General features: G+C 35.4%; 2 protein-coding genes across 2 annotated transcripts; one reads left to right on the top strand and one right to left on the bottom strand.

Moving 5' to 3' along the window:
* The first annotated feature begins 4,236 nt into the window (after positions 1-4,236).
* Positions 4,237-8,397, top strand: cldni (claudin i). Its single transcript, XM_073840712.1, has 3 exons — positions 4,237-4,369; positions 5,788-5,920; positions 7,430-8,397. The coding sequence occupies exons 2-3, from the start codon at positions 5,789-5,791 to the stop codon at positions 7,931-7,933; spliced, it is 636 nt and encodes a 211-aa protein (XP_073696813.1). The 5' UTR covers positions 4,237-4,369; position 5,788; the 3' UTR covers positions 7,934-8,397.
* A 41-nt stretch (positions 8,398-8,438) lies between these two features.
* On the bottom strand, positions 8,439-20,819 carry coro1a (coronin, actin binding protein, 1A). The gene is made up of 11 exons (XM_073840699.1): positions 20,662-20,819; positions 18,811-19,014; positions 16,392-16,514; positions 14,480-14,609; positions 14,069-14,250; positions 12,282-12,401; positions 12,093-12,197; positions 11,859-12,004; positions 11,692-11,749; positions 8,942-9,157; positions 8,439-8,817 (listed from the first exon to the last, which is right to left on the bottom strand). Exons 2-11 carry the CDS (start codon positions 19,006-19,008, stop codon positions 8,728-8,730), a joined length of 1,368 nt encoding a protein of 455 aa, XP_073696800.1. The 5' UTR covers positions 19,009-19,014; positions 20,662-20,819; the 3' UTR covers positions 8,439-8,727.
* Between the last annotated feature and the right edge of the window lie 2,753 nt (positions 20,820-23,572).

Below are 23,572 nucleotides of genomic sequence, written 5' to 3'. Positions count from 1 at the left end.
CAAGAGTGGCGTTTTACATTTTTGACATCTGTGTGTAGTTTGGTATGCATGTGGCTAATTATTTTATGTTTGTGTGTAAAGTTACTATGCAAAAATACAATTTTTAGTTAGTTGAGTTAAAATAGTTTTCAAATAAGTTTTTGTTTGTGCAAGATGGCTCATTCCGTGTCAAATTTCAAAAACTTCCCTGGCTCAAATTTTTGATTTTGCTAATATTTTTTCCACGGAAAGATAGACATGTATAGTGATGAAAGCCAAAATGTTAAATGTCATGGATGAATATTTACTGAGTAATCCACTATTTTGTAGAGGGAGGCCAAAATGGCAATTTTCACCTTAGGTTTAGAGTCGAGTTACAAGGGGGTTGAAATTACTTCAGAAAGATGGCAGCATCATTATCTTATTTTTACACAGAGGTTGGTAGTTCTATTAGTAAAATCTGTTGACTTTAACAATCCTTGTTGCATTATGTGCCAATGGAGACCATTAAAAAATGAGTAAACAGCACTTTTCAACTTTCTCTCCAAAGTTTGCATGCCTGTAACTCAAGAAGTATTAAAGATATTTGAATGCCCTTTTAGATATTGGGTCTTAACAAACTTCCCTTTTGGCATCTTCATTTTTAATTCCCTATAAAAATTGGTTCTAGACATAATAGAATTTCAATATGACTCTAAGAGGAAATTGTTAAAATGTACATATTTGGTCAAAAACCAGATGTGGGTCAGTTCACAAAAATATAATACTTCTTTTGTTTCTAAGAGGAATGTCTGAAGAACAAGTAATATTTAAACTAGAGATGTATCTTGTTTATTTCTGTCAAGACAACTGCATTGAACATAGCAGTATGAATACCATAAATATTCTTTTTCCAAAGTTTGTGTGGCTATAACTCAAGAAGTAAAGATATTACAATATGATTTTACATTTTAGTTCTCCATGAACTTCTCTTTTGGAATCTTAATTCTCAATGAGGCTCCATGTCCAGATTGTTGAATATTACTCATTTTCAGAGGTCGAAAACCAAATGTTTGTTGCTTTGTATACAGCAGGTACTTATTTTATTTAAAGAACAAAGTCTGAAAAAGAAGAAATGTTGAAATTAGAATTGTATTTTGTTTCCCTCTATCAAAACAATTGCATATAACATACATGTTTGAGTCTCATAATAATTATTTTTCTGAACTTTGTGTGCCTGTAACTTAAGTAGTATTAAAGTTTATCTTAAAATGATTTTAGATTCTGGTTTTTAAGAAACTTTTCTTTTGGAATCTTCATTTTTAAGGCCCTGTATGGTTTACGATATTGGTTAAGAGACTTTAAATGTTTAAGGTACAGAATTAGTGATTCAGCCAAATATGCCCATTAGCAGTAGATACTACTTAATCTATGACTATGCTTCATATTTTATTATAATAATAAAATAATGATTATAATAATTAATCCAGATAAGGCAAATTTTGGTTTATTAATGTGAAAGCAATGTGTGGCAAAAACAACCAAAACATGTTTAAAACAAGTTACAATACTGCATGCTTAAACCTTTGAGCTGTTAAAATGAACAAAATCTCTTCTTCCAAATATACCTCAAACTGATTCAAATATAGAATCTTATGAACAGACTACAGAAGCAACATACTGTGCCTCAACAATTTCAGTGCACTTTTAGCACTCAGACAGCTATGTTCTATGCAATTGTTTTGATAGAGGGGAAACAACATACAATTCTAATTTCAACATTATTTCTTCTTCAGACATTGTTCTGTATCAGCTGTATACAGAGTTACCAACATTTGTTTTTCGGGGCACTGAAAATGGATAACATTCAACAATCTGGACATGGAGCCCCATTGAGATCCCCATATCTCTGAGCCTGAATGATGTAGGGCCTTGAAAATGAAGATTTCAAAAGAAATGTTTATCAGTAACTAGAATCTAAACAGGAACAGAATCCCATAGGGCAAGTTTGTCAAGACCCAATATCTAATAGAGCATTAAGATATCTATCTTTATCTCCAGAGTTACAGGTATGCAAACTTTGGAGAAAACGTTGAAAAGTGCTGTTTCCCCATTTTTGAATGGTCACCATTGGCACATAATGCAACTAAGACTGTTAAAATAAACAGATTTTAATCTCTGTGTAAATATAAGATAATGATGCTGCCATCTTTCTGAAGTCATTTTTACCTCCCTATAACTTGACTCCGAATCTAAGGTGAAAATTGCCATTTTGACCTCCCTCTACAAAATAGTGGATTACTCAGTAAATATTCATCCATGACATTTAATATTTTGGCTTTCATCACTATACATGTCTATCTTTCTTCAGACTAAATAATAGCAAAATCAAAAAATTGAGCCGGGGACCTCTGGTTGAGTTGAGACGGAATGACTCAGATGTGTGTGACGTTTTGCATGCTTTTTTTTTTTTTTTTTTTTTGTGGTTTGAGGAATGGAGCCATAGTTTCAAAAACTGTGTGTAAGCATTTTTAAAAAAACTATAATAAGGATTGTATGATCTCTGTATAATATCAGTCTAAATGCAAGATTTTTAAAGATATTTAAAATGTACCTGAAGTATACTTGAAATATTTGCACTTTAGCACAGTCAGATATATCTATAGCTGGACATCAGCACTACTTTTGCACAATTAAAGCGCATTAAGCACAAAATTAGTTGTTCCAATTTAGCAGACTTTTACTACACCAAAAGAACATTTGCAGGGTATTTTTATTAAGCACACAAATGTGTAAATGTACACTACCAGTCAAAGATTTTGGACAGTATGATTTTTCATGTTTTTTTTTTTGTTTTTTTTAGCTTTTCTGCTCACCAAGCCTGCATTTATTTGATCCAAAATACAGTAAAATTAGTAATATTCTGAAATATTTTTACTATTTAAAATAACTGAGTTCTATTTAAATATATTTTAAAATTGAATTTACTCCTGTGATCAAAACTAAATTTTCAGCATTATTACCCGTCGTCAGTGTCACATGATCCTTCAGAAATCATTCTAATATGCTGATTTGCTGTTCAAGAAACATTTATTATTTTTATTTTTATTATTATTATTACTACCAGTCAATTTTTTCAGGATTATTTGATGAATAGAAAGATCCAAAGATCAGCATTTATCTAAAAATGAAAAGCTTAAATGGAAACCATTATACCATTTAAAAGCTCGGACTCTGTATAATTTTTTTTAACCTTTCTTTTTCAAATAAATGCTGTACTTCCAAATTATCTATTCATCAAAGAAACATGAAAAAAATCTACTCGGCTGTCTTTAAACATAATAATAATGAATGTTTTTTTTAGCAGCAAATCAGAATATTAAAATGATTTCCAAAGAATCATGTGACTGAGTATTGATACTAAAACTTTAGCTTTAAAATCACAGGAATAAATTACATTTTAAAACATATTCAAATAGAAAGCAGTTATTTTAAATAGTAAAAATATTTCAAAATTGTACTGTTTTTGCTGTACTTCAAATCAAATAAATGCAGGCTTGATGAGCAGAAAAGACTTTTCAAAAAACTTTAAAAATCTTGCAGTTCAAAAACTTTTGAATGGTAGTGTATTTGTAGGATACTTAGTGAAAAAATAAATGTATTTCAAATACATTTTAGTACATATTGTCCAATCTCTTACACAAAGTTTTAGAATTAATCAATCCTTGCATCACACAGCTGTGTTATTGTTGTGTCTCCTAGTCCCAATCTTTCACAATTTAAAGCCCACCCACTCTAACTTGTGACAGTGTCTATTCGTCATATGTGGTTTCGTCTGTGACTGGGCAAAGCTTATGAGGTGAAAATATGAGGTTTTTTAAATGTCATAATGATTGTGACAGAAGTTTCAGGGGCTTTATGATTCATAGTATCACAATGTTGGACCTCAAAGAACAAATCTTTCCATTTAGTAGCATGGTAACATGTGATGTATGTGACGATAACATGAGTGTACATATATGAACACATGTTTATTTTGAACACATCAAGAAAAAAAAGTGTTTCAAAACTATTTAATGAGTTCATTCTTTATGACATGCAGTTCATTATTATTTTAAACAAACAAAAAACATCAAAGACAGACCTCTATCTAAGAACTTGAGGAAGGTGAAACTCAAAAGGGGGAAAAGGAACAAGTTCAGTCTGGCCTTTTCCTCTTTATCGACCCGCCTCTGTCTCAGTTCTACCCCACCCTCTGCATTCCTCTACAAAAGCATCCTCACATCACACCACCTTCATAAGAGGTAACCTTTAAGTAAGGTGGGAGACTAACTCAAAGAAAAACCTACAAGACTTCACCCAAAAACAAGAGGAAACTTACAGAATTTTCTTCAAAGAGCTACAGTAAAAGGTAAAGTTTAAACTTTTTTCTCTTTCTTTGTAAAACATTGTTGATGAAAATAAGCTGCGAGGTTATATTTAAAAAAATGTTAAATATTTGTTTGAAAAATCATAAATCAAAATTGTATGTGAAATTAAAATAGTAAATAAGTAGACTAAGGCAGAAAAAACTAAACAAAACAAAAAATTAATATTAAACATGTTCAGACCCCGTATTACACACGGTTACAGGGTGGTGCCTTTTTGTTATAGGATGCCGAATAAGTTTTTTGAGGAAAGACCTGGCAGATATCTCTGTTTATATGAATGTTAACCTTATTATTTGTTAGGCTGCCTTTGCATGTAACATAAATCATTATATATTACAAAAAATTCTTGAAAAACATTAAGTTTTGGAATTCACTATGGATTTTTTTTAATCATTGTTAGAATATAATTGACCTGAATCCTGGACAGCAAAATTCCTCGCTCATTCATGATTTTAGCTGAGTTAAGAGCAGACTTATTATTGCGTAGATGGAGAGAATACAATATTTGGAGGAGCTGGACAGCATGTTAATCGCTCAGAGCGCTGCTGAGTGATTCACCGTCAACTAAAAACAGCCACAATTACCGTTAGTCATTTTGCTGGTGCCCACGTACCACCTGGTCACCTTCTCTAGCTCCTCATCAATCCATTGCGCCATGTTACTGCTGAGTAGGAAGACAATGCAGTGCACTATAGTGGACTACAGGGTCCTAAGTGCAGTCCACACATTCTAACAGTAGTTTTATGAATCAGCCGAGAGCAAACCCTGAGGAGATATAGGAGAAGTTCAGGGAGATCGACATGAATAAAAAGCCACAGACATTTGGAGGCGGGTGTGGAAAACAAACAAACAGTTCACTAAAAACATACTTGTGTTTTTCTTACATCTGAATAGAATAGAATAGAATAGAATAGAATAGAATAGAATAGAATAGAATAGAACAAGAGGTACCCGAGACCCCTCTCAGGGAGTGGCTGTTACTTAACAAATACAGCTAAAAGCAGATTTTAAGACCTGTTGAGACTTGAGGCTTGCTTCATGATGTGGGTTATCTTGGAGATGTTGTTTTTTTCCCCCTGGTTCAGCCCTGAGGTACAAATTCCTGTTTGGGCCTGTCTAAAGGGAGGATCCATTGAGTTTATGAGCAAATGCATAAGCACTAGACTAGAATATGTGTTACAAAATATACGACTTACCAATGACGCAAACAGGAAGGTTTTAAAACCACTATCCTCACCACTGCTTTTGCTGAGTGTGCTTCTCGCACGCCTTTTGGTTGTTTTTTTACTTTTAGTTTTAACAACAATTCCCAACTGACAGCATCAATATTTGGTGCAAATAATGTATCAAAATTAAATCTGGTATTATTATGATTTAATCTCCTTTATTCCTCTTTCAGAATGGGCGCCGCTGGTGTACAGATCGTGTGTGTGGCACTGGGAATTTTAGGTCTCATTGCAGCAGTGGTGACCATTGCTGTTCCAAGATGGAAGATTTCTGCTTTTATTGGTCAGAACATTATCACTGCACAGGTGAATATTTGCTGCAAAATCAAAATATAACATTAAAAAGTGTATAAATCACTTGTTTTTTCTAAAGAAACATTGTCCAACAGTGACACCAGCTGGTAAAGTTACAGCGATAGTCTGTATCTCTCCTCTCTCCTGAGCCCATTAAGTTTTAACAGACCCCCTAAAACGTGCAGTGAGTTTGGTGGGGGGTAATTGAGAATGAATGGAGGAAATTCACGTGAGAGGAGGCAATGTATTCATCGCAATATGTCTGGTTATGTTCAGCTCTGATTGGTTTGTGCAATAAACAACCACTCTTGTGTATGTGAGTGTTTCACATTTGCAAATCAGTCTGAATGAGCAATATAATGGCAATAATGGGAAGACTAATTTAAAAAAGTAATTGCACACTTAGAACCACTTTGTTACATCAAAATAAGTCTTAAAATTGCATGAAAACATGGCCTGTGGGAGTTTTTAATGAGTAATCACTAATCATTTGGTAAAATTTTAAGTAAATCTCTGTTTCTGTGACCAATATTTACCGAGCTTTAATGACCGATGATCCGAAAAAAATCAAAAACAGTTTAAAGTTAACTATTGAAAAGAACAGCTAAATGTAAATTACGAATAAAACAGAATTTTCTCGGACCTTAATGAGATTCATACTTGTCTTAAATAAACAGAGTATTGATTACATTGTTATAAAAAATTGTCTTTAATTATATATATATATATATATATATATATATATATATATATATATATATATATATATATATATATATAAACCCAAAATGTAAATTTTAGATGAAAAACTATAAGTGAAAATAAATGGAAACTATATATATATATATATATATATATATATATATATATATATATATATATATATATATATATAAAGAGGATAGTGTACCCAAATAAATTAATAAATAAACTCATATTATTTCCAAAACTGCAATACTTTGTTTATGTTTACATCAGTGAAGTTATGACATTCAAAATTAGTTTTTAATGATTTAAATAAAGGTAAAATAAAGTAAACCCGAAATGTAAATTTAAATGAAAATTAAACTATAAGTGAACATAGATGAAAACTAAAATGCCTAAAACTGAAATGAAAACAAGTTAATGCTAAAATATTAATGTAAATAAAGCCATAAGTATTTAAAAACAACTATAGGCCGGGGAAAAAAAACATAACAAAATTGCATACTCCGCAAAACTTATATTCATTCGAATATTTGATTTTATCCACCTAATTCTTTATATAAGAGCAGGATGGGGCATTTGTCATTTATCAATTAGCAAAAGGAGTTTTTTTACAGATAAAAATAGCTGGACGCTGATGACACCGGAAGCCTCGCACATCAAATTTACAAACGGCCGCGCCCATTCTTACGGGATTCTTATGCCATTTTGCTATATTTAATTTAGCGATCCACGGTAGAAAGACTTTGTTTTAAATATAAAGATTATATTATATGGATGGGAAGGTACATTTCATATATTTGCTTTGCCACACAGGTTCAGGAAGAGGGCTTGTGGATGGAGTGTGTGGTTCAGAGTACCGGACAGCAGCAGTGTAAAGCTTACGACTCGCTGCTCATCCTGAGCTCTGACCTTCAGGCGGCCCGTGCCATGACCATCATCGGCTGCATGCTCACTGTCCTGTGCCTGCTCATTCTGTGCGCCGGCGCCGACTTCACCACCTGCATCGAAAACGAAGAAGTTAAACCCAAAGTGAGTCTGGTGGCCGCTGTTGGGCTGATCGTCGCGGGTTTGTTGCTGATCATCCCCGTCAGCTGGGCCGCAAATAATGTCGTGCGCGATTTCAACAATCCGCTGGTAGCTCAGTCTCAGAAGAGAGAGCTGGGCGCCTGCATCTTTGTGGGCTGGGGTGGTGGAGTCCTGCTCCTGCTGGCCGGAGGCTTGCTTTGCTGCTTCAGCAGACCCCGCTCTGGAGGATCCAGCGGAACCGCCAAATACTACAGCAACAGCGCCTCTGCACCAAGCAAGAATTATGTGTAGATAAAATGCGAGTGAGTAGTCACAGAAATTAAAGCTGTAGTGTGTGAAATATGTATGTGTTAGCAAATAGTCTTTGTAGTTAACGAGAATAACATAAACTAGAAAAGGTCAAGATCCAGAAAGATGTAAATAGTACTTATTTAGAGCATAGAACAGCTTTTAAATTAGTTTTATATAGATGTACTGCTGCAGTTAGAGCAGCTATAAACAATGCACTTGGGAAACAATTCAGGGATGGGCCGATCTTGTGTCCAAAATACTTTCAGGTTGTTGTACCTATGCCAAATCCTTGTCATTTCAAATATGCTACTGAATAACTGAATATATATATTTTTTCAATAATTTCAGGATATGGGAAACTACTGTAAGCTGTACAATTGCTACACAATGTTTTTTGAGTATTAGGTCATAATCATTTCTATTGCTTTTAATGTATTTTCAATAAAACTGACAGATTTAAGATATTTGTGTGTGGAGAGTGAACAATTTTTGACACATAAATAAATCTGTTAAAATAACACTGGCATTTATTTCAAATCCTACAAAACATATATTAAAATGGGCATCAAACAAATCTGGTCACATTAAAAATTCTTTTTAAAAAATGAAATCCCTGCAGAGCAAAATTTGGTCTGAAATGGCCTGTAAAGTGATGGAAAACGTATCACATAATTTTCACAAAATGTTCCTTCCAATGTGCACCTTTTATGGTTTCATATATTTGCATATCTTGTACATGTCCATTTGCATTTTTCTTTTAAATCTTCTCTCATTCGACTGGAGTCTTTCTTCAGCTACTTGCTCTCCAGTTCGCTCACTCGCTTGGTCAACTGCTCAACCATCTCTCTCAGCTGCTTCACCTCATTCTGCAAGGCCTGCACATCCTGTATATGAAATAGAAAGAAAGGCAGAATGAGTTTATCTGTGACAGAAACTCATACACAATCCATTGTGTTTGAGGTTAAATAAAACACACTGAACAGGTGGAAGATTCCTCTGTTCTCTTACCCCACTGTCAGAATGTCGGTTGCTTGACGAAGCTGATGTGGTGGCCATTAAGCTCTTGATGACTTTGAACTCTTTGTTTTTGGTGGTAGCCACAAAACCGTCTTTCAACGAGATCAGGATTGGTTCCCCATCTTTTCCAGCAAACCAATCATCTGCCTCCACTGATGGCTCTGGACCAATCGTGTCAGGGTAAAGGTCTTCTTGAAACAAGTCAGACTAAAGCAAAGAAATGATACAGTGTGGCATATTAAAGGGGACATCGGATGCAAAATTAACTTTAACATGGTGATTGCATATAAATGTGTCTTAGCAGTGTGTGGACACAACCACCCTACAGTGATAAAAATATATATATTTTTTAAACCCTAAATAATCAAAACAGTGTCAATTATTAAGCCGTTTTGATTTTCTGAACAGTATGATGCCCACAGCCGCTGACAGACTGTCCTGTATTAGCATATTTCAGCCCACAGTTGTACGCTGTCTGCCATTTTCTCCACACTCAAGCAGCTCTAGCGACAACAATGTCCCATAAGCAATGCAGGTGTTTTGTAGTTGGATGTATAAGTGAACATAAGAGTCTCTCAACATCAGAGCCACTGAGGACACAGTGGATTCATTTTGTTTTTGATAGTAACGCGCCACCGAATACACAAAAAAACAGAAGAGGGGGCAGAGTGAGCAGTAGTTTACTATCACTTAAAAGAGGCATGCACCGAAATGGCTCACTGTTTTTGACAAGGTAAAAAGGGTGTTGTTTTACACGACCATTGAGGAATTTTAAGCAAAGTAGGTTGCAGACATTGCATGAAGACCCTAAAGAATCATACCAACTTGTGGAAAATGTGTATCGGATGTCTTCTTTAATAAACTACCATTCTAAAATGTTGAGTTCGGTACAGTTTTTTATGTTTTTGAATGAAGTAAAATATTATTCCATTTTAAGGTATTTTAAGGTTATTTTTAATATAGTTTAAACTGTAGTTTATTCATGTGATGGCAAAGCTGAATTTTCAGCATAATTACTCCAGTTTTCAGTGTCACATGATCCTTCAGAAATCATTCTAATATGCTGATTTGTTACTCAAAAAACATTTCCTAGTTCTATCAATGTTGAAAACAGTTTTGCAGCTTAATATTTTTGTGGAAATTGTGATACTTTTTTTTCAAGGTTTATTCAATGAACAGTTGAAGCGAACAGTATTTATTCGAAATAGAAATCTTTAATAACATTAATATCTTTACTATCGCTTTTGATCAATTTAATGCTGTGTAAAACTGTTAGCTCCTTTCAAACAAAAAAGTGTTCCTTTACGGATTTGAGCAAAACTTTTGCGATGTTAAACTGATGTGAAATGACAGCGTTTCCATTGAACGATGTTATGCGACTAAAACTTAAAGGATAAGTTCACTTCCAGAACAAAAATTTACAGACAATTTACTCACCCCCTTGTCATCCAAGATGTTCATGTCTTTCTTTCTTCAGTTGTAAAGAAATTATGTTTCTTGAGGAAAACATTTTAGGATTTCTCTCCATATAGTGGATGTATATGGTGCCTGCGAGTTTGAATTTCCAAAATGCAGATTAAATGCAACTTGCTCTGCCTGCCCTGAACTTTGCTTTTTTCTAGTTCAAGACAGTTAGGGTATGTCAAAAACTCCCATCTCATTTTCTCCCTGAACTGTTTTACCTTTTTTGTTAAGGGTTTTTGGTCTTCTTAGCTTGTTCACTGCAAACACTAGGTCGATACTTCTGCAGCGATGGTTTTGAAATGATTTTTGAAGTTGAGAGAGAAAATGAGATGGTTTTTCGACATACCCTAACTGTCTTGAACTAGAAAAAAACAGTTCAGGCAGAGCAAGACAAGACGAGCGTTTGAGGTTAAAAAGTATATAAATCGTAATTAAAATAAAAAATAAATAACAGATCATTTCGCTAGATAAGTACCTTCTTCCTTGTCTGGGATTGTTTGAAGCTGCATTTAAACTGCATTTTGGAAGTTCAAACTCAGACATATAAGTCCACTATATGGTGAAAATTCCTGAAATATTGTCCTCAAAAAACATAATTTCTTTACAACTGAAGAAAGAAAAACATGAACATCTTGGATGACAAGGGGGTGAGTACATTATCTGTAAACTTTCATTTTTGAACCCCTTATCTCTCTTGCAATAAGTCATGGCCATGGATGTTGGTAGGTTAACAAATGTCGCAGCTACCACACTAACCATTAATTTTAATCGTACGAGATGTAGGCATCCATCTTTACAGAAGCAGCACAGAGAGTCGCCTCTGAAATTGAAAAGAGCCACGGCGTGCCTGGTTTTAACACAAACATTGACTAGAGTGGCTTATGCAATATAAATAAGGGGTTATCCAAGCTTTAATGGCAAGGCAAGCCCCTTATTCAAGCATTGTGTAGTCAATGCTTGAGTAAGGGACCACATATGAGGTGTTTTTTTTGAGGCTATAGTACATTAAACAATGATCATGTGACTTTTATGTACACAAGGTGACCTGTAAATGCGAAAAAGCCATTTCCATTGGAGTTTTGCGAAATATTCCTTTTTCGAATTGCCTGAAAAACCACCTCATGTGAGCCTAAAAACTTTATATAGGAGTTTTTGCGAAATTGGCATGTTTCCATTAGGCGTATTTTCAATTCACAATTTCAATTTGCGCAATTTGAAGGGTAATAGAAATGCAAACGGAGAACATTTAAGCTGATCGTTGACTTGGTCAAACTTACCTTACGAGGCACAGTCATAACAATAGGTTCACACTTTCTCTCGTGGAGTTTATAGAACCTAAAATAAATATGAAATAATGCATAATTTAAAATGCTGACCTTTTTGTATGATTGTGAGAGAAAGCAAGTACACTATAGGCCTGGCTGAAAAGCTGGGAAGTGTTTACCTTGCAATCTCACACTTGTTGACTTCCAAGCCTCTCTTAGGCATGTAGCCCATACCCTTCTGACTCTCTTTACTGCTGTACATGGAGAGATAGTGAACGTATGGGGCCTCATCTGTCACCTCAAAGTATCTAATGCTGCTGTCACCCTGTCAAACCATATACACTGGTTAAAACATCCAACTTCATGAACAAACTGAACAAATCTGAACTTGAATGCCTTTCTTGGGTCCTTACCTTGCCGCAAAGGTAGACCACACCAGTGTCAGGGTCAAAGAAAGGTAACAGCACCCCACTGCTGGTGTCTAGCTCCTGCAGGGTTAAGGGTTCATCCAAGTTTTTCTGCAAGCACAAACAACACACTTTTGTGAGTCACTTGCTTGTAAAACTAAAAAAAAAAAAAACTCTAAAACATGATGCACTCACAGGATCCCACAGCGCCACCTGCCGCTCACTCATGCGGCTGAAACCAGTGGTCAGGATCTTCCCATCAGACACAAACACAGCTCTGACTGGCCTGGAGCCTTCATGAGGCTTGTCCTTCTCCTGAAACACACATATACAACATGACTAAGAAAGAGAAAAGGCTATAAAAGACTACAAAAATGTTCACAACTTGGAAAAAATGCACAGTTTGTTGGTCTAATTAATCTGCTTAATTACTTTCAGAGTTGGGGAAAGTTACTTTTAAAAGTAATGCATTACAATATAGCGTTACTCCCTAAAAAAAGTAACTAATTACATTACTTAGTTACTTTTTTATGGAAAGTAATGCATTGTGTTACTTTTGCGCTACTTTTGCATTACTTTTTAAATCTGCAAAGGGCTTGCTTGTTTGTTTTTATTATAAAAAGTTCTATTTTTGGCAAATGTAAAAGCCCTTTCACACCAAAAGTGAAATGAATAACCTTAAAGGAGTAGTTCACTTTCAGAACAAAAATTGACAGATAATGTACTCACCCCCTTGTCATCCAAGATGTTCATGTCTTTCTTTCTTCAGTCGTAAAGAAATGGTGTTTTTTGAGGAAAACATTTCAGGATTTCTCTCCATATAATAGACTTCTATGGTGCCCCTGAGTTTGAACTTCCAAAATGCAGTTTAAATGCAGCTTCAAAGGGCTCTAAATGATCCCAGCTGAGTAAGAAGGGTCTTATCTAGCGAAACGATCGGTTATTTTCTAAAAACATTTACAACTTATATACTTTTTAATCTCAAACGGTCGTCTTGCTGAGTTTAACAAGACGAGCATTTGAGGTTAAAAAGTATATAAGTTGTAAATGTCAATCGTTTTGCTAGATAAGACCCTTCTTTCCTCGGCTGTGATCTTTTAGAGCCATTTGAAGCTGCATTTTAGAAGTTCAAATTTGGGGGCACCATAGAAGTCCACTATATGGAGAGAAATCCTGAAATGTTTTACTCAAAAAACATCATTTCTTTATGACTGAAGAAAGAAAGACATGAACATCTTGGATGACAAGGGGGTGAGTACATTATCTGTAAATTTTTGTACTGAAAGTGAACTACTCTTTTCAGGCTGAAGGAGAAATAAATTCACGTCTGTACAATAGAACGCAGGAGAAGAAAGTTCAACACTCTTTAGCAATTAAAAAATAAAGCACCAATAAAAAACTACAAATGTTACTTAATCTAAAGTAATTTTTGCTTATTAGTATGGTGGAATTGGATCATCGAAGGTCACCTATATTTGTTAATAAAATGTATTAACTATTTGTGTTATTTAATATGTTTAATTATTGCAGGTACTTTAAATGATTTTACTGAACTTAAAATGTTCAAATTAAGACTGTGGTCACATTTACTGCTTTTATCAAATTTTCACCAGCGAAATCCAGTCTTTTATAATTATTCAGCACAATTGGGAATTTTGTGCAGATTTTGCAAATTTCAAGTTGCAGAGAGCTACCTAGTCTAAAAGAGACCATTTCCTGTAATTTACTGTGGCTTTAAATGATAACTTGCATGATCATTCAAAAACACACTAATGAAATGCCTTAAAATGGCCTCAGAATCATATGAAACCCAACAAGTACAGCAACTAGTGCATCCTGACACCACAAGACAAGAACTTTCTTTTTTTCTGGATGCGACCACGAAACCAATGTGGTAAACAATGCACCTATATTAATTATTCACACCCCATGCACTCTTTTTTTAGTATTATTCACATTTTTAAGTAAAGGCATGCACGCACATAGATGACGGTGCCTTCGCGGGGGTCAAACACTCGTAATTTCTTGTCCTTGCAGGCAGTGAGGATCTGAGAGCCGTTTCTGTTCCAGCTGGCGCTGTAGATCAGATCAGTGTGCACTGAGTCAATGCGCACCACTGCCTCTCCACGAGCCACATTCCACAGGATGACCACGTTATCACAGCCTGCAAGAAGAAAACGAAAGAAAGAGAGAGGAACGACAAGATAAATGAAGTATTTAGGGAGACAGAAGGGAGAGAAAAAAAACTAATTTATGATCAACCTAAAATGTGCATGAGGAATCAGCAGAGGGCGCCATCATTCCATTTCAACTGCCTCTATATTGCACGATTGAGTGCATGCATATATGGGTGCAGTTCTAGCCTGTTGTGTGGGTGTCTGGTGTTGGTTTACCTGCACTCATTAGCACATTGTGGGCAGTGGGGTGCCAGCTGAGGATGCCCACACGTTTAGAGTGACCGTCCAGCTTCACAACTGGGTCCTTCAGTGGTGTTATGAGACCTCCATCTGGAATCTCCCAGATCTATTACATAACAAGATTGACCTTATGTTAGAATAAGTAGTATTAGCTAGACCTGCCACAGTATTATATTTTTCACACTTGTACGGTAGCTGTGTTCAAACGGTAATATACCAATATTAAGGGGTTGCCACTGGGGTTCTCAAAGGGTTCACAGGGGTCCCTAAACTTTTTTTGTCAGCTGAACCTCTTAGAAGTAGAAGTGCATGTTCACGGTTCTTTAATGCCATGGAAGTAAACAAAATATTGTTTTCTATTTTTGAGTGTTTTATTTCCACTGTTGTCCTTTTTTAAAGGAGAGCTGCATGACTTACCTGCAAATTACTCAAAAGTAAAAATTATATTGCAATTATTTTGTCATTTATTGCGATTTGAACTGCAATTTGACATTTCAGGAAACAAAAACCATGTCTATATATCTATTTATTAATTATTTTGTGATTTTAGTTTCATTGCAATTAATTAATTAACAATTGTGAAGCCCTATTTCCTGATCATTTACATCATATTTAAGGGTAAAGGCCATTTCACACTGAGCACGAATTACGGCCTCACGTTATGTCAATCAAAAACTTTCTCCAAAAACTTTCGTCCGTCAAAAAAAAATTTGGTTCAGGTTTGATTTTCTGCATTTTCGCATCCGCATATTGATAGGAAAGGATGACGAATATGAGAAAAACTAAAAAACGCATACAAAATTTTCGGACTCAGAGTGCAATGACCTTAACATATATAATAAGTTTCATTAGTTAAAGGGGCTATATGTAACTTTTTCCCCAAAATAAACGTAACAATAGCCTTTTTATTTGACCATTTATGACTCAAACATCTCCTGATGAGCATACTGACACCTTGTCAGCTCACAGTGGGTGCACCTATAAGCCTGTTTCCTATTTTTCCTATTTTCTGTCGGGTCGGATTTGTCGCGCGGTGTCTGCGGATGTGACGTCAAGCGCGTTCATGTTAAACGTTTCAGATCACTCTGCCACCACCGCTAGTCATATATATTGCAAACAAACTTAGTTTCTCAAACAATATATGTATTTGACTGTTCTTACCTCTGTAAACATAATGTTGACTTCTTTGCAGCGGATGACTTTTGAAGTGTGTACGTACGAGCGCGCGCTGCCAGAGCAAGCAGAAAGGAAGAGCAGTTCCGTTTTTTGGCCACAGGTGTGAGTCGCGAGTTTAAATTTCAGAAAGTTACATATAGCCCCTTTAACATTAGTTAACTACTTTAGTTAACATGGAATGAAAACTACAAATGAACTATACTTCTACAGCATTTATTAATCTCAGTTAATGTTAATTTCAGCATTTTTATTAACTAATGTTAACAAAGATTACAAAATACTGTAATAAATGTATTGTTCATTGTTTGTTCATGTTAGTTAATACATTAACTAATCTTAACAAATGACACCTTGTTGTAAAGTGTTAACAATTTAAGTGATTATTAGTTTTTCATAAACTAACATTCCCCCTGCTTTTCCCTTACAAAATGTTTCACATGTATGAAAAGTACCTGTATATATGAGAGTGTAACACATGAGCAATATTTAAGGCTATTTTGTTCGTTATTATAGGATATACTCTATGAACTGTTGTGTTCTTATCCACAACAGTTCATACAGTATATCCTATAATAACGAATAAAATTGCATTTGCATTAATAATTGATCATGTGGATGGCACTTGGTTTATACTAGCATTTTCACTTTCCATAATGTAAGTCCATAAATGTAATTTGATCAAACTGTTAGGCCAAAGGCCCATGGCACTCACCATGACACTACAGTCTTCAGAGCCACTGGCAATGATGTTGTCATTATGTGGGCAAAATTCGATGTCCAATACAGGTCCAGTGTGACCACAGACGGTGGGCAGGGACATGTCAATGCGACCCGTCTAAAACATAAATCAAAGGGGAAAATAAGTTATTAAGGAAAACATTGGTATGAAGGAGTGGAAAACACAAACATAAACACAGCCGAATAAACCCATACACAAGACCTTCAAATGACTAAATATAGAATATCATCTGAAAACCTCAATTGCTCTGACAAACAGAGCAGAAAGAGCAGGACATATCTCAGACAGATCAGGGGGGCTGCATCAGCTGATCTCAATTTTACAGCCTTCAATTATGTCTAATAACTACTAACCCGTTTAGAGAAGACTGTGCAAGAGTTCCCATCATGCACACGGAAAGCACATTCACTCTGCCAAAATCATATTGTTGAATGCAAGTTTTGTGCAAGTCCAAGTACAGAAACCTTATATAAATTAATACTGGAATAAGTTGGGGCTGCAATAAGGTACAATGATTTATGACTGGACTAAAGCATTGTTGTTGTTTACTTAAACTAAAATGATTAAAAAACACTGTTCATGTGAAATAAAGCTTAATATGAAAAACAAAAATTAGAAATGCTGCTTTGGCAACTAGCTAAAAGAAAATAAGCTGAAGTACTAAAATCACTAAAAGTGAAATAAAGATTTGTTTTACTTTATTTTGAGATAAATATTTTGAGATGTTTAAAAAAACAATTAATGAATTAACACTAATTAGAAATATTAAAAACTAATGCAAATAAAAAACAAAATCCTAAAATTTGAATTAAAATGAAACAGAAAACAAAAACATAAAATTTAGGCTAATTCAAAATATGAGTTAATACTCTAGAATTATATAATTAATATTAAAATAGAAACTAATCTAAAGATAATTTTTGACCCTGGACCACAAAAACCAGTCATAAAGGTAATTTAAGCTGAATAAACAAGCTTTCGATTTATTGTATGGTTTGTTAGGATAGGATAATATTTGGCCAAGATACAAATATTTAAAAATCTGGAATCTAAGGGGTGCAAAAAACTCTAAATATAAAGAAAATCGCCTTTAAAGTTGTCCAGTTTTGATATATTTAGGTAGGAAATTTACAAAGTATCTTCATGGAACATGATCTTTACTTAATATTCTAATGATTTTGTGGCATAAAAGAAAAATCTATAGTTTTGACCCATACAATGTATTGTTGGCTATTGCTACAAATATACCTGTGCTACTGGTTTTGTGGTCCAGAGTCACATTTAATCATTGTCAGAAGTGACTGGTGACTGAATTAAGTTCTTAAGTTCAAACAGATATTTACAACAAATTCATTTTTTCCAAAAGAGTCTGGTACAATGGGGCCAAAATGTCTGAAATTACTAGTTCTACATTATCTTAACATCTAATTCAATAAAAATAAATGTCAGTATTTCTACAGTATTATGCACCCTCTTAATGATATGCGTAAACTCCAAAAGTTTGTGCAAAGCCAGATGATCATGTTATCAGTCTCAAAACTGAGCTTTCAAAACTTCCTCAAGCCACCCAGACGAAATAAAAGGGCTTGACTCGAATTCTCGTGTTCATGGGGAAACAATGGCTGCCATTGAGCAAAGCACAGAGTGTATAAGATGCACAGCAGATTGAAAATGACAAAACTCCCATTCATTCTCTAGCATTAGAGCCATGCAGATAGCAACATATAGAATCAGAGGTCTAGAGATGATGGACAGGGAAGATGAAAAAAAACCAAACAAATGAAAAGGCATATGAAATATACTGTACAACCATCAAAAGAGGAAGAGGAAGACAAAAAGATGTTTCCACCATCTTTCTCTTAGAGATGCAAACATCTGCTAACTTTTGAAAGGCATTTTTTAAACGTAGCACTATTCAGTCATTAAGCTCTATGAAGTTAAAAAGTGCATATTCAAATTTTAAACCAAGCTGTTCACACACAAAAAAGAAGGCACATCAAGTTTAAGTGGCAGCTGTCCTTTTCTCACAGTTTTTGTCACTCGCTCAATCTGCAAGCTGTCACCACATCCTGTGCAGGGTTGACAGCAGCGCACTCCAAATATGGCAAAAACAAGATGCAAGAGAGCATAAAGAGAAGAGATGCTAGGTCTGGTGACACGTACATATGAAACTCAACCTTGAACTTCCTTATTTAGACAAACACTGCATGACATGTCTGCATTTCAAAATTCAAAGCCCTCAGAAGATCATTTAAAACAGGTACCAGGTTAAAACTACACAGCTAAAATCAGTTCTTTATATACATGCAATACTGCCCTTCATCCAAGGTTTGTTTTATAAAGACTTCAATTAATTTGAACTTAATGAGTCTGATATGCTATCTGGATGCACCTTGCTCAGGGGCAGGACGATGAAAGCTCCTCCACCGCTGGCATCCACAATCATGGCCACGAACTTGGGGTTGACAGAGCAGAAGTTGCTGTCCCAGGTCATCTGGGAGATCCTAATGTCATCATAGCACTGATCCGCCTTCACCGCCTGGCCAAAAACATGGCGGAACTTACTGGCCCTGACCACCTTCCTAGACATGATGACCTGAGGAAGAGATACACATGAGAAACATTACGTTTGGTGTGTTTTACAGTTTGTGCATCTTAGAGACTACATGATTGTATATTAACTGAATTGAAGTTTTAGCTATTTGTGATTTGCAGTGAAACTGGCTGACTCCAATTCTGGCATTCGATAGAGATCTTAACTCTTTGTTGTGGTCAGTACGCTTGCACACTTGCAAGTTCTATTCTTCATACCTAAATTCTCTTGAATTTGAATGAATTCCTGTAAACGAATAGTTGCAGATAAGAGACCAAAAGAGTGAAAAAAACATTTCCGCACAATGCGTTTTTTAACTTTCTATGTTTAAAACTTGGTTTAGGCAATAAGCTCAAAGAAAGAGGAAGGAAAAAGGAAACCAGCATGAAGTGACAGAGAAGGAAATGCTCGGGTTACTTCTTTAAGTCTGATGCCACTCTGTCTGGGCGTTTTAATAATAAAATATTTAGCTTTATGCCCTTTTCTCTTCTATTTCAACTGCTGCCCACTTTTTTCTATCGCAGTCATTCCTGTATCAAATGCAATCTTGTGCATATGCTTAATTAACAAACTAACAAACATCAATCTCATTTGCAATGAATCACTGATGCCTAGTGCTCACAGCAATAAAGTGGAAAATGAAAGGTGCATTAGAGCATTAAATAGACTGAGAAAGGAAACTTTCGTAGCTGGACACACCACAGCAAGTGTGGGAGCGAAGGAGATGTTCATAACTTCAGTTAAACCACATCCTTCCACACAAAGATGGAAACCACTACGTTATTTCTCCCTGCTTCGGAGATGCTGCAAAATGTTTTCATCATGCATGTAAAAACAGCTTTGTTTACATCCAGTTAATTTATCACAATAATTATTACATTCAAAGTGGATTAAAAAGGCTTATTTAACTGCAGGTTGCACTTGTGCAGTTCTAAACCTGTTAGTTTTTCTTCTTTGGAACACAAATTGTCAAACTCAATAAGTCACCATTCATGTATCACCATTTCAGTCACCCAGTAAAAGTAAACGTGACAGAGATTCCTTCAGCCCTACATCTTTTGTGTTCATCGGAAGTAATGACAGAATTTTCATATTTGCAAAAGCTAATGCTTTAGGTTTTATTATTATTAGCTTACTACTATTAGAAGGCTTGAACTATTTGTTTACACTGCTTTATCTGCATTTCCTCCAAGTTCGTTATGAATATAAGAGCAAACTCTTCTATAGGCTGCACTGTTTCTATGCAATAATATGCACGACTCAAAATATCAGCTTCATCTTTCTCTGGAAATACTGTTTAGTTCTCTTGCTAAACTTCCTCAAATGTTTAACCGTGCCTTGGCACAGTTCAAAAAGGCACAGCTCGACAAATTTAGCAATGACACAATATTAACATCAAAACTGAGTAAAAACTGAATTTATCACGAACGAGCCGCGGATTAGTGCTGTGTTTCAAACCCTGCTTATCTAAATATTATTTTATGCAATATAGAAGCGTTTAGAATAGGCGCGCCCAGTATGCTGTCTAGTTAGTCAGCTTACTAGGTCTTGAGACGCATATAAAGATTCAAAGTTATGAACTGTTTCCAAAAACACCGGACAAGAGCACGACACACAAAACACACAATATGATGGGACGGCGGACTGTACCTGAGAACTGTGGCTGGGGAGGGACTCTGGCTCCTGAGGCGAGAGGATGAAGCGCTGGACTCTGACAGATAAGATGGAGAGAAGTGGGTGAATGCCAGCAGTTGTGGCTGGGGCTCACTAAATCAAGGAGGAAGTGAGAGTTTGAAATGTAGATGAGAATGGGAGGTGTCCTCACTTTATGTTTCCTTTTAAAGTGATTTACGTTGCATGAAGTTGCACCTCACTTGAGCTCGCACTTTATCGTGGCCATAGCAACACAAAAGTGACGTGCGCTCGCATATAAAGTTTGCGGTTTCGCCGACATGTTTGTGTGAAGGCTATCTCTGTCTCTATTCTTTTTTTACACTCTGTGGACCCTGGACCACAAAACTTCTTAAGTAGCCCGGGAAAGACTATATTTGTAGCAATAGCCAAAGAATACATTGTATGGGTCAAAATGATCGATTTTTCTTTTATGCCACAAATCATTAGGAAGTTAAATGAAGATCATGTTCCATGAAGATATTTTGTAAATTTCCTACCATAAATATATATATAAAAAAAAAAAACTAATTTTGATTAGTAATATGCATTGCTTAGAACTTCATTTGGACAACTTTAAAGGTAATTTTCTCAGGATTTAGATATTTTTTTGCACCCTCAGATTTTCAAATAGTTGTATCTCAGCCAAATATCGTCCTAACGAACCATACATGAATGGAGATCTTATTTATTCAGCTTTCAGATTATCTCTATTTTTATTTTTTATTTTTTTGTAGTCCAGAGTCTTCTTTTGTTAACAATAGGCAACTAAATACTAAAGTAGTGAACTGCGGCATTAAAGTAAATGCCTTTCATTAAAAAAAAAAAATACCACGACAAACATATTTTTACCCCAAAATGTCGTAATTATTGCAATTATTGTCGCAACACTATGTCTTTGGTAACTTGATATTAGTCACCACTTTTCTCATACCAGATATTGTGAAAGCTCCTTTCACTGTTTCAAAAAGGTTATCGTATTTTTACATACTATATTTTTGTGGGAATTAGTTTACATTACCTTTTTAGCCTAAAATGCCACATCTGGGATTAACTTCTGATTTCTTCCCCCTTTAAATAAGTCATAAGTAAATAAAAGCTATTCATTATGTTTCTCCACAAGTCATATTACATTCAATTAAATGCCTCAATTAAAGGGATCACCCAAAAATGAAAATTCTAAATTCTAAATTAATTACTCACCCTCATGTTTTTCATCTTTAGAACACAAATTAAGATATTTTTTGATGAAATCCAAGAGCTTTCTGACCCTGCATAGACAGCAACGCAACTAAACGTGTCAAGGCCAAGAAAGGTAGTAAGGACCAGTGCAGGGCCCGTATTCATAAAGATTCTAAGAATCCTCTCAGAAAGCTTTTATTTTAGCTTATTACACGGCTCTTTGGAATGCTTGATTCTGATTGGTCAGTTGAGACATTTGCAGGTTCGTTCTTTTCAAATAATCACCGCTCCAAAGTAATAACGCATAGCCGGTACTACTTGTATGTTTAAAATCCCTCCGTGCCAACAAAGATTACCGTTTGGCGCCATCTTGTGACAAACACTGGACAACCACAATTAACAATGGAAAATTTCGACATTAATCTATTTAAATTGTCTTACTAACGTACATAGTTTGAATGTTAGTCACGTGGTACTATATCGTTTCGCGGAAGGATAAAAATGTTAATTTAAAACAAATATGCCAATAAAAGGTTTCAAATTCATATTCATGTCCAGTTTTTTCCTTATGTGGCAAGTAGCCGTGTAATAAGCGGGATAATGTACCCCGCTTCGCGTCGGGTCCTGATCACACTGTGGGGGCTTATTTCTGCGATAACTACCGGCTGCCTGTACATTATCCCTTACTTAAAAACTCCTACGTAGGAGTTTTAGCTTAAGAGTGATTCAGGATCAATCTAAGAGCAACTCTGAGCAAAGAAAAGACAAAAACTTTTATCTTAGTGTGGAGGCAGGGTTGACCCCGTTGCTAGCGATGACACAGCATTTTAAAGACTGTGATTGGTTGGTTGTCCAAGAAGGAAATAAAAGAGTACTTTTAAGTGTAGGGTCTAGTTTAAGCCTTCACTTTGAAATTATAGGCATCATTTTTCCTGTTTTACCGCAACACACATATTATATAAGTTTATATATTTTATATGTTTATATATATTTTTGTTTACCACGCTGTTAATGTTGTATTTAATGTATTTGATTGAACAGCAGCACATTAAGTGTCACAAGGACGGTCGGAGACGAGCGGATCCATTCGCAGCATTTATTAGAAAAGACAAAACAAAACAAGCACACAGGGGCAGGCAGAAATCGTAGTCAAACACAGGCAGAAAGGTCGGGGCTGGCAGCGAGAATCAAACACGGGAGGGAGTCCAGGAATCAAACACGGGAAAACAAACACGGGAAGAAACGCTCAGAAATGCAGCCGGGGCAATACAAGACTTCGCGAAGAAGCTGAGTGTGAGAGTGGCTTAAATGCAGTCCTAGAAATGAGGTGCAGGTGTGAGCGGTAATCAGTGCAGTGAGAAACAAGGAGCAGGTGAATGCAGTGATTAGTGCAGTGGCTTGTGGGGAATGAAGTCCATGATGTGTAGTGCAAGAGTTTATGATGACAGGACGACTCAATTCGTGACTTTAAGGTTGTGAAAGTGCTGTAATTGTTTGTGTGATCTCTTTGCTTATAGAAGGTTGTGAACATACCCAAATTATTACTGCTGCATAGTTGCATTGTTTCCAGTTGCCAAATAAGTTCATGTAATAAATGTAGTGATTTCTTCCATTTCTGCACTATGGCATTTCTGCACTGTCAGAGATGTTAGCATGTCTCTAATAAAATAAGTCACAAACATTATCTCTGCACAATCTCATGTGTGGC

This window comes from Garra rufa, chromosome 1 (genome assembly GCF_049309525.1).
Source record: "Garra rufa chromosome 1, GarRuf1.0, whole genome shotgun sequence".
In the NCBI taxonomy this organism is placed as follows: domain Eukaryota; kingdom Metazoa; phylum Chordata; class Actinopteri; order Cypriniformes; family Cyprinidae; genus Garra; species Garra rufa.
Note: the sequence above shows the minus strand (reverse complement) of the source record. Positions and strands in the feature narration are given on the sequence as shown.